Source organism: Chlorocebus sabaeus, chromosome 7, assembly GCF_047675955.1.
Source record: "Chlorocebus sabaeus isolate Y175 chromosome 7, mChlSab1.0.hap1, whole genome shotgun sequence".
NCBI lineage: Eukaryota > Metazoa > Chordata > Mammalia > Primates > Cercopithecidae > Chlorocebus > Chlorocebus sabaeus.
This window is the reverse complement of record NC_132910.1, coordinates 59,665,004-59,690,132: the sequence shown is the minus strand read 5'-3', so window position 1 is coordinate 59,690,132 and position 25,129 is coordinate 59,665,004. Positions and strand designations below refer to the sequence as shown.

Below are 25,129 nucleotides of genomic sequence, written 5' to 3'. Positions count from 1 at the left end.
CTATATTAGAATTTCACAAATCCACAGCTAGACCTTTCCAAGTTTTTCAAAGTTATAAAAGCTTCTTTTTCTTCCTCTTTGTCTTCTTCTTCTTCCTCCTCTTCTTCTTTCTCTTTTTTCTTCTTTTTCTCCTTCTTCCTTCTCTTCCTTCCTCCTTGTTTTCTTCTCCTTCTTCTTCCTCTTCTCCTCTTACTCCTCCTCTTCCTCTTCTTCTCTTCCTTCCTTTCTCTTTTTTCCTTCTTCCTTCTCTTCCCTCCTCCTTTCTTCCTCTTCCTTTTTCTTCTTTCTCAACTTCTTTTTCTCCTTCTTCTTCCTTCTCTTCCCTCCTCCTCCCCCTTTTCTTCTTTTTCTCTTTTCCTCTTCCTTTCCTTCTTCCTCTCCTCCTCTTCCTCTTTCTTCTTTCCCTCCTTCTTCCTTCTCTTCCTCCCTCCATTTTCTTCTCCTTCTTCCTCTTCTCCTCTTACTCTTCTTCCTCTTCTCCTCTTCCTTTCTCTTTTTTCTCCTTCCTTCTCTTCCTTCCTCCTCCTCCTTTTCTTCTTATTTTCCATCCTCTTCTCCTCTTCCTTGTGCTTCCTTTCCTCCTCTTCCTTTCTTCTTTCTCTCCTTTTTCTTCTTCCTTCTCTTCCCTCCTCCTTTTTCCCTCTTCTCTTCTTCCTCTTTTTCTCCTTCTTCCTTCTCTTCCCTCCTCCTCTTCTTTTTCTTCCTCTTCTCCTCTTCCTCTTTTTTCTCCTTCTTCTTCCTTCTCTTCCCTCCTCCTCCTCCAACTCTTTCTTCTTCTTCCTCTTCTCTTCCTCCTTCTTTCTTCTTTTTCTTGAGGTAGGATCTCACTCTGATGCCTAGGCAAGAGTGCAGTGGCATGATTACAGCTCACTGAAGTCTCAAACTCCTGGGCTCAAGTGTTCTTCTTGCCTTAAGCCTCCTGACTAGCTGGAACTACTGGCACACACCACCACATCCAGCTAATTTATTTTATTTGTAGAGATGGGGTCTTGCTATGTTGGCCAGGCTGGTCTTGAATTCCTGGCTTCAAGCAATCCTCTTGCCTTGATTCCAAAGTGCTGGGATAACAGGTATGAGCCATTGTGCCCAGCCTACTCTCTGTACTTCGATGAAAATCTATGATTCATTTTTATTTTTATTTTTTTTCTTGAGATGGAGTTTCTTTCTTGTCACCCAGGCTGCAGTGCAAGGGCACGATCTCAGCTCACTGCAACCTCCTCCTCCTGGGTTCAAGCAATTCTCCTGCCTCAGCCTCCTGAGTAGCTGAGATTACAGGCGCCTGCCACCACGACCAGTTAATTTTTGTATTTTCAGTAGAGACAGGGTTTCATCATGTGGGCCAGGCTGGTCTTGAACTCCTGACCTCAGGTGATCCTCCTGCCTTGGCCTCCCAAAATACTAGGATTACAGGTGTGAGCCACTGTGCCTGGCCTATGGGTCATTTTTAAAGTCACAGTAAAGGATAGCATGTTTATGTAATACTTCTCTTCCATAAAAGCACATCAAGGCTTTAGAGGTACATCTCTCAACAAAAGAGTCTTCACCCATTTCTTCCAGAAAATGACCTTGCTCTTTTGTTCATCTTTCTCCTCTTATTGCATTAGGTTTAAATCTCTGAAATGGAGAGGGATGACTTTTGCAACTAAAAGCATTTGCTAGGCCTAAGGCTAATGCCTTATTAAAGTATTTTAGTGAAAACTCAAGGCACAGGACAGAATAGACTTACCATTATATCCGGCGCATGTGTACCAAGAAGTAGTTCAGGAATTGTACCTGAAAATGAAATCTGCAGTGGGAGTAGGCACTCTCCATGGTATACATCTCTGGAGAAACCTTTGATCCTGGATGACTCTTACAGAACTGCAGGTTTGGCAGTTTTACAGGGAGGAGAAAGTTATTCTAGAGAATATGATACAGAAAACCTTCAACTTATGTATTTCCTGAAGTTCAATGATAAATCTATTATTTACAGTATAGAAAAGTACTTAACTCAGCAACACATGAGAACGACAACTATTCATTGCACACCTCTGTTATGGGCAACGCACTGTTAAAATATACTTAAAATGATTATAATCTCAAGCTACTTCACCAAGACTTATTTCACCCTCCAATAAGTTGAAAGGCTGAATTTGCCATGAAGAATAGTATATAACAATATATTGTTATGATATTGATACATTTTTGATCACCTACTGTTTTGAGAAAAATGTGTAAGGCAGTATGGGGGTTACAAAGATGAATCTGACAAAGACTTGTCATTAAAGAGTTCACTAACTGCATACAGTAGCCTCTAGCTATACTCAAGCACTCAAAATGTGGCCAGTTAGAACTGAATCATGCTGTAAGTTGCGGGGCAGTGGCTCATGCCTGTAATACCAGCACTTTGGGAGGCTGAGGTGGGTGGATCACGAGGTCAGGAGATCGAGGCCATTCTGGCTAACATGGTGAAACCCCGTCTCTACTAAAAATACAAAAAAAATTAGCCGGGCACAGTGGCGGGTGCCTGTAGTCCCAGCTACTTGGGAAGCTGAGGCAGGAGAATGGCATGAATCTGGGAGGCGGAGCTTGCAGTAAGCTGAGATCGCGCCACTGCCCTCCAGCCTGGGCACAGAGTGAGACTCTGTCTCAAAAAAAAAAAAAAAAAAAAAGAACTGAATGGTGCTGTAAGAAAACTGCACTGGATTTCAAAGACTTAATATGAAAAAAGAACGTAAAATCTTTCATTAGTAAGTTTTAATAATGATTATATATTAAAATGGTAATAATTTCAACATCTGGGTTAAATAAAATTACATATGTGACTTGCATTATATTTCATTTGGCAGTGTTGATCTACATAATTATAGTATCACCTACTGAGTGTATCTACTGTATGCCAGGTAGTTTTATATCAATTATTTGTAATCTTCCAAAGGAAGGTATTCCAGATAAGAAACCTGAGGTTGTGAAAGGCATATTAATTTATTCTTCTACACACCTTGTATTTTCTATGCACCAAGAGCTGCCACAGGCAGTGAGGATAAAACAAAGCAAAGTCCCTACCCTCATGGAACTTACGAACCAGTGGGAGAGAAAGCTAATAAGTATAGTAAGTAAGTATAAAAAATAGGCCAGGCAGTGACAGTAAAAGAAGATGAAGTCCATTAAAAAAATGGAGGGTGACCGGAATTGGAGTGAAGGCAGAAGGTTTGGGGGGACGGCTATTTTTTAAGATAACAAGCTCTAAGAAGGGGCTATCTAAGCAGAACCTGAATGAAGTCAGGCAGTGAGCCCTGTGAACATCTACCTGGCCAGGAGCTTCTGGGAAGAGGGAACAAGGACTGAGGTGTATTGTGTGTGTGTGTGTGGCGGGGGGGGCGGTGGTGGTGTGTGAACGCGTGCGTGCATGTGTTTTGCACTCTGAAGGAACAGCTGGAGAGTCCGTGGTGCTAGAGAGCAGTAAGCAAGAGGAAGCCAGGAAACAGTTTACGTAGGGACTTGGAAGTCACGAGTAGGAAATGTTGAAGGATGACTTTGGCTGCTCTATGAGGCATGGACTATTGTGGGGCATGCATGGAACCCAGCAAGAATAGACGCCAGAGCACTTTGAGAGGTCAAAGCGGGTGGATTGCTTAAGGTCAGGAGTTCAACAGCCTGGCCAACATGGCAAAACCCTGTCTCTACTAAAAATACAAAAAGCCGAGTGTCATGGTGCACACCTGTAGTCCCAACGACTCAGGAGGCTGAGGCACAAGAATCACTTGAACCTGGGAGGCAGAGGTTGCAGTGAGCTGAGTTCACACCACCGCAGTCCAGCCTGGGCAACAATGGGAGACTGTCTCAAAAAAAAAAAAAGAAAAAAAAAGAAAGACAGAGACTCGTTAGGAGGCAACTGCAAAGGTGCAGGACAGGGAGGGCTAACAGTGAGAGAGCTAGAGCTTCAACAAGGTCTGTCTAACTCAGCCACTGTAAGATACAAAGTAAAACAATGTAAAAATTATTCAAAAATTTGAACTGCAAAAATCCAACATCTGGGTAATTCAAATACATTTCAAAATATATTTGGGAGTCTGTGGTTATCAGAACTGGCAGTCAAAAATTACCATCTAACCTCATAGGATAGTAGTTTATCTCTGTCCCTTGCTTTCTGCCAATTTAACCTAAGGGAAGTAGACTTGAGATCCATTAATTGGCAGAGCGGGATTGCAGGACCTTTAAGTCAAATTCAGATAAGGCAAATCAGCTTTATTTCTGCCAAAGAAAAGTGTTTGGTGGAGCCAGATGACAATTTTGTAGCCTAAACTATTTGCACTGGCTCTGTCTACCATCTGAATTCACTCCCGTTATTGTTAATTCTGAGTTTAAGCATAGCCATACAAGCAAGACAGAGTTAAGGAAGGAACTAGAAATTGGCCATGTCTTGGATATATGACTATGGGTAACCTCACTCAAGGAGTCTGTTTTTATGGACAGAAGTGCTTTAAAACAGAAAGCATCCTCAAGGTCAAATGTCATACAGGCCAAGTTCTTCCTCTGAGAGGTAAATAAGGATTTAAAGCAGTCACCCAGTTTCAAATGAAAACAAATACAGACCATTCCCAAGGACACTCAAAAGCCATGTCATGAAAAAAGGAGGCTCAATCCTGACCCTCTAGGTTGGTTTATTTACTTTGACGGAACTCACTGGAAAATTGTTCAACTCTACGCTTCACTGTGCCTGTGCAGGATGTGTTTTTTGGGCATTGGATGTAGATCTTGTCAATCAGGCACTTTCCTGGAGCACTAAAATGTACAGATTACACACATCAAAGGCAGGCTGCAACCACTGTAGTTGAAATTTACACAAATCTGTGCGGCTAGTAACCGGATAAACAATGAGACTAATGACCTTGTTCTGCATTAATCTCCCAATGGCTCAGTTGGTACTGCAAGAAGGTTGTGGCTTTGGCTTCTAGCCTCAAACCAGGGATTATATGCTTGCCCAATGTCAACGGAGCCCAGGAAGCCTGAGAATACAGCCCCAGTCCATCCATTTTATGAGGTGCATTTACCACAATTCAAGAAACACATCCATTACCATATCCATCCAGGAAAGAGATTTATAAAAATAAGTAAATTCCTTGGCCATGCCTCCCCTTTCAGGGAGTTTATTTTCTTATAGAAGGCCTCAGGTTTTCCTTGTTTTCAGGGTCTCTCCATTGCCCTGCAAAAGCAAGATAGAATCCTTGATCTATGTTCCTCTTTTGGCCAAGAATAAATTTCAAAAAGGCTGCATCTGTAAAGAAAAGGGAAAGGAAGAATTGAAGTTGACCAGTGAACTTGATCAGCATCCACTTTTAATTTGGGACATTTGGGGGAAAGGTGCATTGAAAAGAGAAGGTGCTTTCTAAGTGCCAATAAAAATTGCTATAGAGTCCCTTCTACACAATTGGCAAAGGCTGAAGGTTGCTGCTGGCAGGAGGCAACTGAAGGAGATGGAGCATCTCAGGAGGAGTCTGCACCCTGGGCAGTGTTGGGCCATGCCAAAGGGACTTAGGAACCCTGGAACCCCACCCACCCCCCAGCCCTGCTGCTTTCATCACTTTGTACACAGGTCACACTGAAAAGCTTATATTGGAAAATGGCTCCCAATGAGCCCAGGAAATGGCTCCCTTGGTGGGGTTACCTTAGGTTAGAAAAGATCACACTGAAGTGCATTCAGCTAAATGCCCTATATACCACACCTGTGGTACTCCTGTCACTTCACAGTCAGCCCTATCAATAATCTTCACTGCATTGTAAACTTGAGATACCTCTGCCTGGGATACATAATCACTCTCTATTTTAAAACATAGATTTTGGTGGCACTTACACAGTCCCAAGAAACAACTCTTATATACCTTTCTAGTCACTCTCCCCACCTCTGAGTCCTTACAACTGTTGTTGGGGGTATTTTATACACATAAATATTACTACTTTCTCAGGCCATTATACTAAGACTGTTTTTAGAGCTGCTGTAATGTGTGTTAAATGTCTCACAAAAAGGTACTGTTTTCGGTGTTATTTTCTTCATTCATTTATAAATTCATTGAGAGCCCAACATAAACACGAGTTAAAGCATATTCACCCTGTTCTTAAAATGTTTTCTCATTACACTCACTTGGGGGGTAACAACCGCTTCAATGGCCTTTGTAACACAACTGATGGAGGCGTGGAGATGGTCATAGCGTGTGTATGAGTGTGTAACACTCATACACGAGAGTGTAACACTGTCCCCATTTGCTCCTGTGGTAAGGGTTCCTAGGGCTTCAGAAGTTTTTGATTTTGCAACTTAACAGGTCCCCTTAAAAGGATCGTCTTTGCTTCATGGACTAATAATACCTTACATTTGTACATACTTTCACATGCATTATCTCACTTAATAGTACGATATTATATCCATTTTTCAGAGAGGAAACAGACTTTGGGAGAGGTTAAATGGCTTGCCTGAGGTCACCAATGGCATGAGAGGGAGTGGCAGGGCCCATCTCCAACCCAGGATTTCTGACTTTTCGCATCACAGTATTTCAAAGCTGTCTCTTTATTTTAGTTACTTCCATAACAACAGAAGTGAAGGGACCTATAGTTTTTTAACCTTAAAAATACAAAGGTTTCTGATTGAGTGGCCTATAAGAAAAGATCTCTGCAGTCTATCGACGAAAGGGTTTCAAATTATAGGGATCAACTGTGATAGTGAGTACTTTGATAAAAATATTAACATTGGTTTTCCAGAATCTAACTTCTGTGAAAGAAAACTATACGGTGCACCATATCATGTGTAGAAAAAAAGGACCACTATACACAACGAACATATCCACACGTGTTGGGTCAACGTTCTCTTCCCAAATGTGGCCGCAGAAGAAAGTGCGAAGAGTGCTGAAATCAGACAATATTTACGACTGAAGAAATTCGGCTTCACATACCTGTAATTATGAACAAGACATTTTCCCTAATAAAAGTACTCCAAAACGAAATATAGAGAAACTGTTTCCCTATGTTCTCTTTATTTTATTCCATGTGCTCAAGAATGGTCACAGAAAGAGGCAAAGGGAGCAGAGAGAGAAAGAAAGAGAGCTATATAGAGAGCCGGCCTCTGCTGAGGGTTGGTTTTGCTTTAGAAACTGGAATGTGTCCAGGCTTGATTTTTATTTTCAATTCACATTTCAGATCCAGCTCCCCAAACTCTTTGATCTTTCTCCCTGTCTCCTTACCCGGAAGAGAACCCTTGGCCTTCTCAGCTGGGAGCTGGGAGCACACGTGGAAAGACTGGCTCGGATCCATATTCTTGCCAAATTTAGTCACACAAAGGGGCCTGCGAGGGAAAAAAGAAAGGATGAAAGCGGCAGCCGCCGCGACTTCAAAGGCCGCGCCGCCGCGCCGGGCCCTGCGCAGGCGCCGCCCTCAGCAGATATAAGGCGCGACTCGCGCGCGCGGGCGGCCTTTCCGCGCGCGTCCCCGACCCGGGGGGCGGGCCGAGGGACAAGGAGGGACTGGGCGAGGAGGGCCCAGGGCTGGAGGCTGCGGCCGTGCTACCCGCCGGCCTTCCGAGGCCGGTCCCCGTGCCAAGTTCAGGCGCCTGAGAAAAGTTTTTCAGAAACGAGGGACAAGAATGTCACGTCCTGCCCACGAAATGAGCAGTCCTGTGGCCCGCAAAATGACTCCAGCTCCCACCTCCATTCCTGCTCCAATCTAGGCATTCCCCATGCGTGGGAGCCCGGGTTCCCGTCGCGGAGAGCAGCCCAGCGACGAGGGCGCGTGGCCGGGCCCTGTCTGGCTCGTTCGGCTCCCCTGTGCCTGCCTCGCGTTGCTGGTTCCCGTGCGCTCTCCTACCGGCGCGATTCCTCTCCCTCTTGGGCACCCTTAGGACGTGTACCCTCACCTCCCAGCTGGCAGAGGGGCGGCCTGCAGAGCGGGATGGGTTGCGCCCCTTGCCCGCGGGCCGCGGGAGGAGGCGGCCCTCTGGACAGCCGCGCCCGGGACCCCTACCCAGCGAGGCAGGGACGCGGGGCTCGGCCTGCACTGGCCCAGCGCGGGGAAAGCCGCAGGAGGGCGGGAGGGGTGGCGGACCCCGCTCGCTCGAGCCCCGCGAGGCTGCGCCGAGCTGCAGACGCCAACGGGCGCCGGCCCCGCGGAAGCCCGACGTCCGCAGGCGGCCGGATTTGGGAACGACTTTTTCACGGTCCCACGAGTTCCCTGATACCCCGGAGGGTGGGGGGTTGAGTTTGTTTGTCTTTAGGAGGCGGCAAGAAGAAGCGGAAGAACCCCTGGGACACAAACTGCCATTTCCCTCGCCCCCCCTTCTCTCCTTTTCCGCGAAGTCCGTTAAACTGAAGATGCCCCACAGCTTTCGTCTCCAGGCGAAGACGGGGTGGGAATTCGAGGGGGTCGGAGTTCCGCCTCTGGAGTCACATTCTTCGTTTTCTAGCCCTTCTCCTCGGCTCCTGAGTATCCTCTTCCGTAGGCCCCGCCACCTCCTTCCTTTGGGATCCCACCAAAGTTGTAGCTGGGAGAGAGTCCAGGCCACACAAAGGGGAAGACCTGGAGCCTGGGCGGGGGTTAGGACCGAGGGGGCGGAGAGGACTCGAGGGGCACCGTGCTTTTCTCTCTTCCTTGTAATTAAGGACACACTGGACTGTCTGTAGCCGACTCGAGTTGGCAAAAAAATTGCGGGGGGGGGAGGGGTTTTCTGGTGTGAGTGGCGGTCACTCCTGTGGCTCTGCTGCCCGCTCCCGAGCTTGACTGGGCTCCGCTTACCCCGTGGGCAGCGAGGCCGTCTCTTCTCCCCGGCTCCTCTGTTCTTGTGCGGGGTGGGCGCCTCGCCCCCCACGCACAGTTGAGGCGACGGCGCCCGATGTAGAAGGAAGTGTTGATATAAAACAAGTTTGCTCCCAAACTAAACCCAAACCAAGCAAAGCCACCAGGAGGGGAAAAACCAGCAGCAATCCAGCCAGCCCCTAGCAATTGTTTTCACGGTCGGAATTAAATCACATCAAAACGCCCCCTGAAACCCACATCCTGAAGGAGTGAACCTACAACAGCCAACCTCCAGTCGTTCGCTCGAGTTCACACGAACAACTTGCCTCTAACATCCGAGTGAAGGGGGCGGCGGGCGGCGAGTGCCTCTCCCGCACCGCACCCACCACATCCCGGACCTGGGATCCCACTCGCACCCGAAGAGGCGGCTGCTTATGTTAATACCAGCCCCCACACGAATTAGAAAAGACCGCCCGGTGACAGAATTGCCTATGCCAGAAACTACACTTAATCCGTAAGGGAGGGGGATGAACGTCTTCCCCGGGTTACTTCGCCCGTCCTGCGTCCTCCTGCTTTTTCCAAAAGAAAGACTTCACGTGGAAGTGTCAACCTCTCTCCCAAACGAAGCTTAACAAATTTGGGGCGCATGGATTTTACTAAAGCCCCTTCTAAGTGCTGCTCATCAGAAGATTTACAACAATCCTAAAGACAATCAGCTAACACCAGTTACACCACTGTAAGGAAAACAGCCACGCAAATAGAACAAGGTGCTGGGTTATTTCGTTAGAAACAATGTTTTCAATGGACAGGGTCACAGTAAAATACCAAACGCAGCCACCTACCCTTGGCCCTTCAAGTAAACAGTTTCCACTATTGTTCTAAAAATTCGCATCTTCTTGAGCTTCTACCCTTCAGGAAACCTGGAGCATAGGCTCCAAATGACTCGGGGAATCCAGAGAGTTAACATGAAGGAGAAAGTGGCATCTGAATTAGTTTCAGCACTTAAACAGCGGGGGGAATGTAAGAGTCATCATTTAATCTCTCTTTGGCTTCCAGAAACTACCCCCTAGCCATTCTGTATTCCTCCCTCCCCCTCCTGAGGGTTTGATGAAAAGGAACCTCTACTCTGCTTTGGTGAAACTGCATTTTCTAGTTGTTTTCCTATTGGTCAAATTGGTGCAGTTATGGGAGGACTTTTGACTTTATTTTCCCATATGTCTTTTAAGAATGGGGCTATAAATGTCTGACACAGCTATATGTTCACCTCTCTGGGACACTCACTCACACTGGTGCATAACTTTAAGGGAAGTGACATACCACCATCATCCAAAAACAAAAATTGGGTTTCTCACACACTGTAGCAGAATATACTCCTTTTCTTCTCTTGAGGCATAGCATTGTCAGCTATTAAAAGTGGATTTAATGTTTTACTTTTCGTGGATTCCTTCACCAACCCCTTAATTTTAATCCAATCTCCCAGATAGAATTTACATGTGACTACTGGCCATATTCTAGGGACCAACTGGATCCTTCGTAAAGTTTTAAAAATTGCTTCCTAGTAAATTCTCATTCCCAAGAAGTAGTAGTTATTAGTAGGTGAGGTTTTAAGTGCTCACTTAGATACAGCATTGTTAAAATCTTTACCCATTCAATGTTCAGCAGCCTGAAATTTCACCTTTAGGAAAAGAAGAGGAATCTTTGCTAGACCATTCCTATATAACAGAGCAAAATCTGATTCTGTAGTGTTTTCCTTATTTTCAATTTAAGGGAGATGAAGATACATTTCTTTATGTCCTTTGTTTACTGTTCTGAAGTTTTACAGATGGCTACTGTATTGGATATAATAATTTTGCCTAGATTTTTAACAGAGGGGGTTTGAGAACCAAGGGACAAAATGTAATGTGTTTTCAAACTTCAGCTTCCGTTCTGCTGTAACTTTCACAAAGTATCTCCTGAAAACTCCTGTCTTTGTACAAAATGCATCAAAGACATAGTGGAGACTGGGGAATTTTTGAGGTTGTATTCGGATTTGCATCTTCAAGGGTTCCTTTCAGCTCACAGTCCAAGGTGCCAGGGACTACCCCGTCCTCCCTCCCTCTTTTGGCTTTGCTCTCCTGAGTCCTTTTGCCTTCTCTTCCCCCTTCTTGGATTATCTTTTCATTCTCAATGAGGTTCCCACACACTGCGGTGTGTGTCTTTGAAAACCCACGAGAGACCTAGCACAACTCTCCGTACATCCCGTGGTGAGGACAGAATGAAAGAGATATTGTTTAAAAAGCAATAATTAAAATCTAGTCTTCAGTTCCTTCTTCCTCGTCATATTTTTTCTCGGCAAGCCTGGAGATTTTATTTTCACTAGCGTGTTCCCTTGTTTCCAAAGAGCGTGTGTGTGATATTATATTCGGGAAAGCCACAACTCTCTTTTTCTTGTCCTTCTGTTCTCTCTTAATAGTTGAGCAATGTCTGTTATATTTTCCCCTTTTCCTTCTTTTCTCAGTCCCAGATTCCCGCCTCTCCCCACTGTCAGAGCATCTATCAATGTGGTGTCGATCACAGCGGCGGCGGCTTTCTCTTTCATCTTCCTCCCCCGGCCAGAACGAGGGAGGGAGAGTGGGAGGCGTCAAGGAGGTAGGGGAGAGACTGGCAGAGGAAAAGGAGTGGGTGGGTGGGGGCCAAGAAAATAGATACTTAGATGATGAAGTCAAGCCATCGCGGCAATGTTTCTTGTCAATTTCACGCGGGCAAAGCGTGCCTCTCGGTGGGTTATAAGCAGCGCCCGGTCATTCCTTCTCTCGCCAAGTTGCCTGATCCTTCCTTCCAGGCGCGCGCGCACACACACACTCACACACCCCAAACCCAATACTCGTCCTACAGGATCTGGGAAAAGAGAAAGAAAAAAAGCCCTCAATCACCACCTCCTTCTCGCCGACTCCCCCTCACCCCCCGCCTCCCCTCCAGCGGGCAGCCAAGGAGAGCTGGAGGCGGGGGAGGGGAGAGGGAGGAGAAGCGACGCAAGTGGGTAGCTTTTCAGCGCCGGCTAGGCGCGGGAGGAGGAGAAGCAGTGGGGAGGCGCAGCAGCTCACCTGCGGGGCAGGGCGCGGAGGAGGGACCCGGGCTGCGCGCTCTCGGGCCGAAGAACCAGGACGCGCCCGGAGCCTCGCACGCGGCCAAGCTCGGGGCGTCCCTTCCCCTCGGCTGGGCGAACCCAAGCGGCGCAGCTCTTTGCTTTGACAGAGCTGGCCGGCGGAGGCGTGCAGATCGGCGAGCCGGCGAGCCAAGCTGAGAAATTCGAGCCGGGAACAAAGAGGGGTCGGACTGAGTGTGTGTGTCGGCTCGAGCTCCAGGCAGAAGCATTTGGGCCCGAGGTCCCCGCTGTGACTCCCCGAGACTCCGCCGTGCCCTCCACTGCGGAGTCCCCGCGCTTGCCGGCAAAAACTTTATTCTTGGCAAACTTCTCTTTCTCTTCCCCGCCTCCTCGGCCCCCACCTTCTCCTCCTCCTCCTTCTCTAGCAGATTAAATGAGCCTCGAGAAGGAAAACCGAAGCGAAAGGGAAGAAAATAAGAAGCTCTAAAACGGACATCTCCAGCGTGGGTGGCTCTTTTTTCTTTTTCTTTTTTCCCACCCTTCAGGAAGTGGACATTTCGTTATCTTCTGATCCTTGCACCTTCTTTGCTGGGGCAAACGGGGCTTTTTGCCCAGACCCACTCTCTTTTCTCGGCAAACAAACTACTAAGTCGGCATCCGGGGTAACTACAGTGGAGAGGGTGTCCGCGGAGACGCGCCGCCGGACCTTCCTCTGCACTTTGGAGAGTGGTGCTCCCTCCAGAACCGGCGTCCTCCGCGCGCAAATCCCGGCGACGTGGGGGGCGTGGGGTGGCCGCCCGGGCAGCCTCGCCTAGCGCGCGCCGCGCAGACGCCCCCGGAGGCGCCAGCTACCTCGGCCCTCGCCGCCCAGTGCCCTTCGGCCTCGGGGGCGGGCGCCGGCGTCGGTCTCCGCGAAGCGGGAAAGCGCGGCGGCCGCCGGGATTCGGGCGCCGCGGCAGCTGCTCCGGCTGCCGGCCGGCGGCCCCGCGCTCACCCGCCCCGCTTCCGCCTGCTGTCCTCCTGCACGAACCCTTCCAACTCTCCTTTCCTCCCCCACCCTTGAGTTACCCCTCTGTCTTTCCTGCTGTTGCCGCGGGTGCTCCCACAGCGGAGCGGAGATTACAGAGCCGCCGGGATGCCCCAACTCTCCGGAGGAGGTGGCGGCGGCGGGGGGGACCCGGAACTCTGCGCCACTGACGAGATGATCCCCTTCAAGGACGAGGGCGATCCTCAGAAGGAAAAGATCTTCGCCGAGATCAGTCACCCTGAAGAGGAAGGCGATTTAGCTGACATCAAGTCCTCCTTGGTGAACGAGTCTGAAATCATCCCAGCCAGCAACGGACACGAGGTGAGCCGGCCGCTGCCCCAGTTCCGAGAGGCGTGGCGGTCCCTGGGAAACGCAGAGAGGGAGGAAGGGAGGGAAGGCGCCCGGCCGCCCGGCCGAGGGTCCCGAGTAGATCCCTCGTTTGTTTTGGGGTGTGTGCGTAGCTGGGGCCCCGGTCCGCATTGCATGTGTGTGTGTGTGTGTGTGTGTGTGTCTGTGTGTGTGTAGAATGGGAGGTAGAGGGGCAGGGAAACTTATTCCAACTGGATCAGTTTAGGGGGTTCGGTGGCTGAACGGTTGGTTCGTGGGCAGGAAAACGTGCCCTTAACCCACAATGTTTCGTCTTCGGTCTTTTTGTTGCGCTGAGGAGTGCCAGGCTTTAAAGCGAGTATGGCTGAATAACGCTACTGAGAAATTCTTCCGTGGGACGGAAAACAAAGTGCACCCGCTATCTTTTGGTAGATGTCTGCAAAAGTGCGTTAAACCACCAGAGGCTTAGGTGGAGACGAGCAGAGCCACAGGCAGGAGGAAGGGGAGGCGGGCGTGGGCTGGGGCAGGCGGGGCCGTCCCTACCACCGCCGAGACGGGCCGCAGGGAGCCGGCCGGCCTAGGGGGGCGCGCGCCCGGGCTGTGGGGGCGGTGCGGGGTTCAGTCCCTGCGGCCCCAGAGCCTGGGCTGGCAGCTGGGAGCTGTGGGTGCGCCGAGCCGACCCACCCCAAGCTGTACCGCCCCCAACTCTAGTTTTCTCCAACCGCCATCACTTGGAAACAAACCCACAACTTTTATTTGGGGTTTGGGACCGGATCAGGCCTTAAATCTATGCAAAAGAAAGGCGGAGAAGTGGCGGAAGCCGGGCACTAGTCCGGCTGGGCGGAAGGCGCTTTATCTGGTCTTCTGGTCCGCTGCGGGCAATAGAGCTGGTAACCTGAGTAGAGTAAATAGAGACACGTGGGTGCTGGCTGGAGAAAGCGCGGAGCGGGGCCGCGCTGGAGGGCTGTTTGAAGCCTAGTCCAGAGCTGGTAGGGGGCGGATGGACCCTGATACCTGACACTCCACTGGTCACCCTTGTTCCACAACTGGGAAACCTTTCTCTAGAGGAAATCCGGTAGAAAAGTCCTGACACCCGAATGATTTAACCAACGCCTTTTCCCTCCAAAGAAACTTGAAGGATATACCTTTTTTTTTTCCCTTAAATGGCATCTTTCTACCCCCAAAAAGAAAGTGTGTGGTTTTGAGGGCGGGGACATTTTGGGTTTTAAACAGCGCGTTTAAGAACATCTCAGATCTGCCTTCTCTATCCCAATGGCAGAGGTGAGTACGCATTTTGAAAGGCTGGGGCCTGCGTTCAGAGAACAGAAGGGTGTTCTTTACCCGTTGAATCCAGTTTGAGCGGGATGAGGGCGGGAGTAGGGTGCACCTAACCCCGCGTAAAAGATTTGTGACTATTGTGTGTGCTAGGAGAAGGAGGTCAAAGGGAGGACACACGTCCCGAGAACCAAACAACATCCAAAACACAGGCTTTTTGCCAAACTCTCCTATTTGTAGAGCAGCCTCTTTTTCTACCCATTTTGCTAGTCCTGCCTTAGCCCGTAGATAATTTTGCCACCCACTTCATATTCTCCCCACTTTTCTGGTCTGGGTGAAGGACGCTGCGTTCGAATCCGAGCACTCGGGTGTTAAAGCGTTACTCTTCGCTGGGTGTTAAGTGGGCATGAGGCCTGAGGGTGAAGGAGTAATGCCACTGATTTGCACGTGGTTGAGTCTGTCTGGGTGGATGGTGATTACCAAAACTGATATCAACTGGGCTACTTTTTAGATGTCTATAACCTGACTCTCTAATTTTCCTCCCTTTAACCACAGAATCGTTCTACTTTTGTAAGCCTGCGCTCAGCCAGCCATAGTAGGTTATAAGCTCTAGTAGAGCTTCTACTGAAACTGCGCTCAGGGCAGTTGCCTTAAGACCTCATCTGAGTGGTTGGCTTGTTTATGTTTAAATGTCATTTGCAGTTGCAAAATGATATTTCAGCCTTCTTTTAATCAGATCTGATTGAAGTGAACAGTGGTTGAAGAGGCTATCAAAACCATCAACCCCATTAACTCCTACTCCTTTAATAGTAGGCATCCAGGGAGCCTTGATATGGTTTAATAAACAGCAGTCAGAACAGCATGTGGATCATTCCCAAATTTAACTGTATTTTTATTGGTGTTATTATTTATATGTTTTTGGTCTCGGGTGGATAATAATCACTCAAAAATACATGTTGACAAGAAAAAGATTTTGCAGTACTAAACACTAGCCTATGTCTTTCTCTCAGAGTAATAAAACAGAGTTGCCCCTAAACCTCTTCCTTTGAATTACCAGTGCACACACAATTGTATCATTATTGTCACAAACTCTAAGGTGATTTTCTTTCTTTTGGGTGTGGGGATTCATGATGTTAGGTGGCCAGACAAGCACAAACCTCTCAGGAGCCCTACCACGACAAGGCCAGAGAACACCCTGATGACGGTAAGACACCCATTCTACTTCTTCTGACTTTAGCAGATAAGGTGTGCAATTTGTATAAATAGGTGTGTTTTGTTATTTTTGAATTCAAGAAACTGGGACTAGGTCAGACCATGCCCACTATTTTAATAAAATGGTAAAGAAAATGCAGGAAACTTATGGCTTACCTCTAATGTATGTTACGTAATTTAAAAAGTGTTTTTGAATGAGTTAGGGACCTTTGGATTTCAGGTGGGTTCCAGATTCTTTGGGAAAGAGGGAATGTCTATAATGAGTTTTTCTCTTCTTCATCTTACTTTAAGTTCTAATTAGCTTAGATCTTTAGTATTTTTAATATATTATTAAGAAGAATGACAGTATATATTTATTTATTTTCCAACCAGAATAGTTTTGAGTGGATTTTCACTTGCAAAATTGCTGTTTCTTGTTCCTTATTACAGTGAAAAGGCGGTCAGTAAATGAGCAGAGCAGAATCTAACTTGTAAAAACATAAAACTTATAATTAAGAATGTGCATATCAGAGATGATATACTTTCTCCGTATTTCTGATTCTTACTAAAAACTTTAAAATTACATACATATGTATTTAGACTTAAGGAGAATTCCTTGTGACTTTAAAAGAATGAAGTCACCTTAGGGTTTCCTTGTCAGCCTGTCTGTTCTCCATTAATTACTTAACAATTGGCCTAACTGAAATGAAGTGTTTTTACATACAATATGTTAACCAGGAGCAGGGAAGAGAGTTATATATTAGGCTTCTTCCTCAGCTACAAAATAGTTACACAGATTAACAAGAAGAAATATACATATTGAACAGAAATTTTTTGGCAAAATGATCTAAGTGTAGCACGTGAAATTAAACCTCCCAGAGTTAATCCTTTGTAAATTTGGATAGTTGCCTATATACTAGATAACAACTCTTGCAGTAGAATATAGAATTTTTCTGGAAATCTACAAGCACAGGTAGAATTTTTGAGTTTGTCTGCAAGGCAAAACATAACTTCACGTGTATAAATCTGTATGTGTGTGTAGCTAGATGGCCTAATATATTTATATTACAGTTTTAGATTTGTGTGTGTTCTGTATTTTTTAGTCCAGTTTGTTAGTGTTAGAACAAATTAAGTTAGATGGATAACACTTAGTTTTGTAAAAACATCAGTCAATAGTGGAAGAACTGTTTGAACCACATGTTTTTAAAACATCTGGTTTGCTGCTAAGCTATTTAAGAGAATAAATACTGTCAATCAAAAATAGAGCATAATCAGTTACAGTATTTTGTAAACAAATCTTTTATATAAGGTCTGATGTATCTTAGAACGATTAGATTTTGAGATGAAAAATACAGTAATGTAAAAGGGAAGTCATCATTGATTGTTCTTTGGATCCTCCCAGGAAAGCATCCAGATGGAGGCCTCTACAACAAGGGACCCTCCTACTCGAGTTATTCGGGGTACATAATGATGCCAAATATAAATAACGACCCATACATGTCAAATGGATCTCTTTCTCCACCCATCCCGAGAACAGTAAGTAACATGCTGATGTTGCAAATTATGTTCAGAAGTGCAAATTGATTCGTATTTTGGCAGAATGTTTATTTTTCCAAACTCATTGGAAATGCTTTCATTATATATAACTAGTCATTGCTAAATAAGAGCTGTTGTGAGGAATGGCCACCTTAAAATAGTGCTACCTTTGATGTCTTGCCTTTGGAATTTTAGCTTTTGGCTTATTGATTAAAATAAATATGTAACAGATCGTAAGTTATAAAATCAAGTGAAGTTACATCAACAAATCCATGATTTTGTGAGTATTGTACTTTCTATGGTGATAAGAGGAAAAAGAAACTGATTTATTTTTTCAGCTAAATAAGGACTGTATAGCTTTTAATGCCCACAAGCTTTCTAGAATCTGAACTACTTTAGCTCATTTGGAGCTGAATGTTTGTTATGTTACTTTGGCTTTTAAAACAGTGTCTTATTGTATTGTATCAGTCAATGTTTCCTTAGGATCGGTTTGGTGAGGATGAGTTATTTTTGCTTTATTGTCAATTGTAGAGAAAGCATCACTCAAAGATAACCCTAATGAAAGTTGTTCCTTTCTTTTAATCTTGTGGTTTAGTTAACTTTTAAAATTCTAAAAATGCAGTGGTATTATAACTGCATTATGCAAATGCATAACATTATAAAGAATTTCGGGTTTATTTGATGACATTTCTCTTAGGAAGTGGAAACCTCATTTAAGTGAGAAAACACCTAACTGGTAACTTGTGTAGTATGTAGATGTAAAATGTGCTGGTGATGGAGTTCTCTCTTAGAATTAGCCCACCGGCGGTGGTGATGGATTTTTTTACTGACCCATCAATATATTTACCTTCTCTCCAGCCCCACTCTCCCTTTACCACGTAACCCCCAATGAAAAACACGTGTGTGGGTCTCGGGGATTAGGGTTCCAGGCTCACTGACAGCCCTGGAGGTCAAATCTAGGATTGCAAAATGGAACCTATAGTGTTTGACTTATTTGCCCAGTGTTTCTACCAACTGAAAAAAATCAGTCACAAACATCTGGGAAGAGTAACGTTGTTAATACCTTAGTGAACAAAATCTGGGAGTGAGAAGATTCACCAAAGTAGCAGAGAATAGTGGTTCAAAATCAACAGTTATCAACAAGAGTATTTGTGGTTATCATTACATGTAATCTTCAATTGTTGAAATGATACTTATATCAAATATGATCACTTTGAGCACTGTGATTTAGATGTTACTGTAATTATTTTCCAATAAAGTTCAAAAGGATATTTGATCTCTCAGCTAGGGAATAAGATTTTTCTAATTTTTATATAGTAGTTAAAGTGGAGATCTTGGGGTTCTAATCTTGAGGGAGATCTTGTGATGGTTGCTATAAGAAATAGGTATTTCATATTTTAAGGCTTTTCAAGTATTTAATGATTAAGATATCTGTGTAATGAGGATGAATCTCCTACCTTAAAAGGAATTTAAAAAAGTAAAAATAGTTTAATATTTAGAGACCCCTCAAATAAATGCTTGAGTTTTAAAAGTTGTAGGAGACTTTAAATTTTTGAATAAAACATGCAAATATATAGATATCTCTTTAATATTTGGGAAGGTTTTTTGTTATTTTTTGGAGGGGGTGGAGAAGGGAAGGAGAATATGTTTTAGATAAGGAATAATTGAAGATGCCTGTTAAATCATTTTGAGAATAACAAATAATCTTGCCAAATCAAAGTACAGTGTTGGTGACAATAGAAAATAGCCACCAAAACAGCCTTATGTTTTTCAGCTGTGCGTATACAGCATTTGTGGAATTTATTTCTTAAAAAGATCAGCTACTTCTCCACTTCTCCTTTCAAAATGGTAATTTTTAAAAATCAGTATAATGAAAATGTATTGGTATTTATAAATAATCCCTAAGAATATTGAAAATTAAGCTGGTCTTCCTCTTTATGCCAGCATTCTGTCTTGTGTTTCCACAGTCTTTTCTCCCAATCTACCAGTATACTAGTCATTTTGAAATTTTGATAGAAAATATCTTTTGATGGAAGGTATTTATTGTTAGTATATGTATTAAAATTTTGAGGTCAGTGAATCAAGTAGTCATTCATTGTTTAGGAAAGATTTGTGGCCAGAATAAATGTTGGTCTGGGTAGAGTGTAAGAAAGGGGTGTGGTCAGGAAAGTTACCCTGTTATCTGTTGCTTAGCTTTATTCTGTTGCGTATTAGGATGTATTTATTTTAGGCATGTTTTCTTGAGATACTCTGCAGTTTGCACAATTCCAGAAGCTTTTCAGCTGTAACCACAAGACTATGTAAATTTTTTTTTTTTAGGGTGCAACCGAAGTGAGTTACAATCTTTGGTTTTTAATACCTAACAGCTGTTTTTAATGTGTCTGAGATCAAAAACACTAACCGGAAGACAGCCGCTCTTCTTCACCCCTAACCACACTTCTGCCTTCTTGCTCTTTAACTCTGTCCTTAGCAGGGCTGAGTGTTTGTGTCACTAACATCCACAGTGATAGATTTTCATCTAGGGTGTCAGGAGCATGGTGACCATTTGTGTTTGGGCTTAGGATGGGAGCATCCCCTTGGCATCCTGTTACTTGAATTTGCATTACAAACAATTGCTTGTTTACTGCATCTGCTTCCCAAAAGTGTTAGGACTGGAAAAACACCTGGGGTGGGGGAGGGACCTGACCACTCCTTCCCTAAATAGTCTTCTGCTTGTATGTAACTGCAGATAATCCAGAGGATACCAGCTATGGCCACCTGGCGTGCAGAGAAATGTTTCTGCTGGAATCTAATTATAAAAAGTGCATATGCTTTTGCTTATTTTTTAGACAAACGCTAATGTATGTATGCTCGAACAGATTTTACCTGTGACTAATACACAGTATTATCTGTTCAGGAGAACCACTTCAACCTACTCAGCTTTTTTTCTTCTCAAGGGGAATTTTAATTGGCAAATTACATCCTTCTAGAACTGGAATCCTTAGGGGTATGAATGTGTCTATACCAGAAGTCTTATGAATGGGTCTCTCACAGAGTTTTAAATAAGAATTCTTCGTTCAGATAAATTGAGTCTAAGCAGAAAGCACCTATCATGACATATTTGGTGTCAGCGTGAGTTCTTAGGGCATAGTAAACCTTGGCTTGAGTTGATCTTCTTCACAGAGAATGAAGAGAAGATGCAGAAGCCTGTTAAATATTTTAGAGCCAGGACCCTGGAGAGTTTATTAAAAGCATACTCTCAAACCTTTCTTTCTCTGAACTTTATTTATGAAAATCCCTGTAGGCCAATGGTAAAGTATTAAAAGAAGAAAATCGTTCTTTACATCCCTAGTTTGGCTCTGGCAGTTGTGTGCCTGAACCACCGTGTGAATGGTGAGCTTGGCTAGCTTTAATGTAGTGAAAGTTCCCGCTCGCCTAATGCACTGTGGTTATTCATCTTAGGTGTCAATCTTCCATTTGTCCCGCATGCAACCCAAATGTTTAACACCTCAGAAAAGAAACATCTCATTTCTCTTCAGATGCTTGGGGAGGGAAAAGCAACACAGTGCAGGAAGCTGCAGCAGACGTTGCAGCTCAGTCACACCAAACCGCAATAACACCTGGTCAGTGTAGCGCTGCGAACTTCATTGTTTTTGGTTCTTTGTGATTTCTAAGAGTCAATTTTTAGGTGAGAAAGGAAAGATAGGGGTGTTCTCATTTCAGCTATCTTTTAAAATGTTTGTTTATTTTTTTTTTAAGGAGAAATTGCTATGAAAATGTTCCGTGAGTTCTTTTCTAATTACCTTGTATAACTTAGTTCTGTTGTGACTTTTACCTTAAGGGAATCAACACTTTAGTTTCTATTAAACAGATTTATACCTATTATAACTTTGTCTTATCCTCCATATTTGTACTTGCTTATAAACAGCTAAAATCTGATTTTGTCATTGTTCCCATCTGGAATTAAGGAACTAAGTTGGGCCTGTCTAATCAGTAAGCTTCTGAATATACCACTGTATGTGACATTGTTGGATACCTTTGAAAATAATCACGTAAATAATATTCAAGGATAGACAGAGACTAAGGCTTATATCTCATGCAAGATTTTTTAAGGTAGAGTATCTTTTCACTTTATTGCAAGAAGCTATTGCGTTTCACTTACCTATAATTTTCACTTTTCTATTTTAAGTTGTGCACTTTTTGAGTTTTCCCCTTCAAGTGGAGAATAGGTTTTAGAAAGTGTATTATTCTAACTCAAATGTATATATAGATGTCAGGAGAATGTGTGGGAAAATTCCTCAGAACCTCCAAAGTTTCCTGTTTGATCCCTCCTTAATTGCATTGCTACAGTTTGGGACAGGATCATAGTCAGAATAATTGGGAGCTCTTGCCATTCCCCCATCAAATACCTTATGGCCAGTTTGCTTATTTAAGTGTCCCAGGGAGCCATACTACATGTAACCCTTGCAGAGCTAATATTGCATTTACATACTTGGTCCTTACTCAGATAGTGTTTTTGAAATGACCCTAGTAGTTTCTTCTTCATTCATAAAGACATGAGAACAACCCAAAAGATAATCTGAAAAAAAAAAGACCACACACTAAAAAAGAGACCATTGGGCCAACGTGCAAAAATCTTGCTTTTGAAGTATTTTTTCCACCCCCATGCAGGTCTTAAATTTGCTCTCATCAACCTCATTGTTTTGATCGAGTCTTTCTTGTGGTCCAAGACTCTTAGGTAATTTAACAGAATAGAGATAGGGTCTCACAAATGGCACCCTCTGGACTTGAATTTGTGGACTCACAAGTACTTGCTATAATACCAATTTTGTAGCGGATGAGGTTTTTTTTTTTTTTTTTTTTTTTTTAAACGTTCTTTAGGCAGAACCATTTTGGGTTTATGTGACTGAATTTTTTTTGAGCAATCAAATCACTTCATTTTTGACTCCTTTTGTTCCTCATTTATGTATCATAGACATGATTGGAATTTTATAAAGCTTATTTCCTTTTGATTTTGGTAAAAGACTTGGAATTTAAAGAGAAAACATGCTAGCAGTGTCTGTGGCAAGCAGAAAAACATGTGTGTTTTATTCCCAGGTAAAAGTAGAGCTCAGCATGATGTAGGTGCTGCTGTCCTGGGACTAAAGGTCTCTCTCTCTCTCTCTCTCTTTTTTTTTTTTTTTTTTTTTTAAGGGAATGTTCATTTAAAACTTGTCTTCTTTAAAGCTGTTGCTTAAGTGATTGTGCTGAGCTGAGCCAGTCTGTAGGAAGCTAATACTGTAGTAATCAAGAGACTTAATACTGCTCTGTGCTATCCTCTCATGTCCTTACTTATTTAGAAAAGGCAGCCATTGGATTTTATTCAGATAATTTTAAAAATTATACGTTAGGTTCATCATTACTTTTAAAATATTATGATCTTGAAGTCCCTGCCTAGGAACTGTAGACTCTGCTATAAACTCTTTTAGGGATATAAATGATCCAGTCTCTCAAGGGAAGCTGAAAGCCTTAAAATGTCCTAGAGTACAACAACAAAGACTGAGGGTGGAAGTGGGGGAAATTGGGAGTTAAACTGTACCCAAGTGAAGCGTGGGGAGTTGAGCAGAGGACTGGACAGGGAGCAGGAAGCATTGCTAACTCAGAAATTCTGATAATCTAGCTGGGACTATTTGCAGACTGTTAGCAGTGGCTGTGTAGAGGATTATAAAGTCTCTGTAAAAGAGTGCATTTGTATACAATACCCACTCTAGCTAAACCTGTAAACCTGCTGAAATTATCCACTTGTAAGATCACTTACAAAGCTCACTGAGCGATGGTACTCACATGCCTTCAATCTGTATAGGGAAAATTGTAAGGGCAGTGCAGAGCAAACAAGAGTTTTGTTGCCAACCCCATTTTTCCATTTATAGGAGAAATAGGACTAGCAGACAGGTTGCATCACAGAATGTCTAGAAATATGGTTTATTTTTGCAGCTAACTAGGGACAAGTAGAATCTTTAAAAAGCTGGATTTCTTGACTGTTGTATCTACCTATGCCCACATGTAATCCTATGTGGAACTTGATGACAGTTTTGTGGGTGAAATTTTGATCTTCATCATAGTAATTTATAGTCATTGTTATGTTCACTTGTAAAAAGTTGCCTATTGCTGGAGGCAGGTGGATCCACCTGAGGTCAGGAGTTTGAGACCAGCCTGACCAACATGGTGAAACCTCAGTTCTACTAAAAAATACAAAAATTAGCTGAACTTGGTGGCGGGTGCCAAGCTACTCAGGAGACTGAGGCAGGAGAATCTCTTGAACCCAGGAGGCCAAGAGAGAGAGAATGAAGAGGTAGATAGAAGGTAGGCTCTCTAAAAATGAGAGTGGTTCTAGGGTATCTTTAATTTTCTTTCATTATTAATGTCAGCTTCTGAATGAAACAGTAACCAAAGCAAAATTTTAAAATTTGACCTACTAAGATATATTTCTTTTATTTGTATAAGTTTATGGAGTACAAGTGTAATTTTGTTACATACATAGATTACATAGTGGTGAAGTCAGAGCTTTTATAGTATCCATCATCCAAATAGCATACATTGTATCCATTAAGAAATTTCTCATCATCCACCCCCTCCTACGCCCTCAGCCTTCCGAATCTCTACTATCTATCGTTTGATACTCTATGTCCATATTATTTAGCTCACACTTATATGCAATAACGTGATATTTGCCTTTTTACTAAGATATTTTTATAATTTTTTTGAATCCTGGAAAACCTTACAATAAAAATTGTAAAAAATATTGATGATAGTTAATGACCTAGTGATCAGTTGCCATCATAAAGTAACTGGGGGCCGATCATCAGCAGTCCTCCAGTTTAAACTCAGGGACTGCTGATGAATTATGACAGTTACAGTCAGCCTAGCACAGAGTAGAAACCTCAGTAAATTTGCTGACTTAATGAAGAATGTAGAAGAAATTTTGCATGTGTGTTTTCTGGATATTTCCAAATGATCTGTCTTTATGAAACCAAATGCTATGTGAAAAGTAAAACTTGAAAGTGTTTACTAAGTAATCCTTAGAATTTGATTATTTTACTTTTTCTCTTATTTTTTGCATCGGTGAATAAAATAGCATTAGACCAGTGTTTTTAATGAGGAAGTCAAAACTGATCCATATGGAATATTGAGTTTCCAGGTAACTCCTGAAAACAGCCGGGTGAGTGCACTACTGGAATAAAGAAAGAAGGGACTAGACCGTCATATGAGGATTTATCTTAGGAAGTACTTATCTCTTAGTTAGATCATAGAAACCTAATTGAAGAAATGGAGATGATAGATATGCTTTTTTCAGAAGGATTCTTGAGATGGAAACACAGTACTAGTAAAAGGAAAACCATCTTCAAGTATGTTTCAGAATCATGTGGTTAATGCATTTCAATTCATTTTTATTGATAGAAGGGACTTTTTTTTCAGTAACGCGAGGTATTTTCAGGTATTAAAAAGTTCTGTCCTTTTCAAATACACATGGCAACCTCAGTGCTGACTATTCTAGGCCATTGTGTGTTGTAAATTGATTCTATCCTTTTGCTATGTGGTGAACAAAAGTTTTGAGCCTTAATTAGAGAGAGATAGGTAGGCAGTGCCCTATGAAGGCTAATCATAGAGGAGGGAAGGACTAGGCTAGATGTTAAAAGACCTGAGATCTAATGTCAGGTCTCCATCATCTGAAAACTTTGGGAAGGTAAAATGGCATATTAATATCTGGCTTGTCTACCTGATCTGGTTGACAAGAAGTTCAGATGGCACAAAGCCTGCAAAAGCACTGTTTTCTAGCTGTGGCCACAGAGCAGGAGTCTAAGATGGTGTAAGTCAGTGCCTTGGGCCCCACCTGGTGGGATTTCTGCAGCCATAAGAAGTGCTTGACTCTACCCGGGAAACTCCAGAGAAAAGGAAGAAACTTTCAGTTCTTCTTG

General features: G+C 43.7%; 2 protein-coding genes across 7 annotated transcripts in view; one reads left to right on the top strand and one right to left on the bottom strand.

Annotated features, from left to right (window-relative positions):
- Positions 1–4,602: 4,602 nt before the first annotated feature.
- On the bottom strand, positions 4,603–12,335 carry LOC119620847 (uncharacterized). Its single transcript, XM_073017850.1, has 4 exons — positions 12,322–12,335; positions 11,838–12,260; positions 7,212–7,312; positions 4,603–5,257 (listed from the first exon to the last, which is right to left on the bottom strand). The coding sequence occupies exons 1-4, from the start codon at positions 12,333–12,335 to the stop codon at positions 5,130–5,132; spliced, it is 666 nt and encodes a 221-aa protein (XP_072873951.1). The 3' UTR covers positions 4,603–5,129.
- The window catches only part of LEF1 (lymphoid enhancer binding factor 1), a 121,529-nt gene continuing 108,583 nt past the window's right edge, over positions 12,184–25,129 (top strand). For 4 of the 6 annotated variants that reach the window (XM_007999483.3, XM_007999484.3, XM_007999481.3 and 1 more), the window contains exons 1-3: positions 12,184–13,187; positions 15,606–15,672; positions 17,062–17,195. In XM_007999483.3, the coding sequence (XP_007997674.1) occupies positions 12,975–13,187; positions 15,606–15,672; positions 17,062–17,195 (414 nt within the window). In that variant the 5' untranslated portion in view covers positions 12,184–12,974. Of the gene's footprint in view, positions 13,188–13,753; positions 14,475–15,605; positions 15,673–17,061; positions 17,196–25,129 lie in introns of those variants that run through there. The other 2 variants (XM_007999485.3, XM_007999486.3) reach the window with 2 other exon arrangements.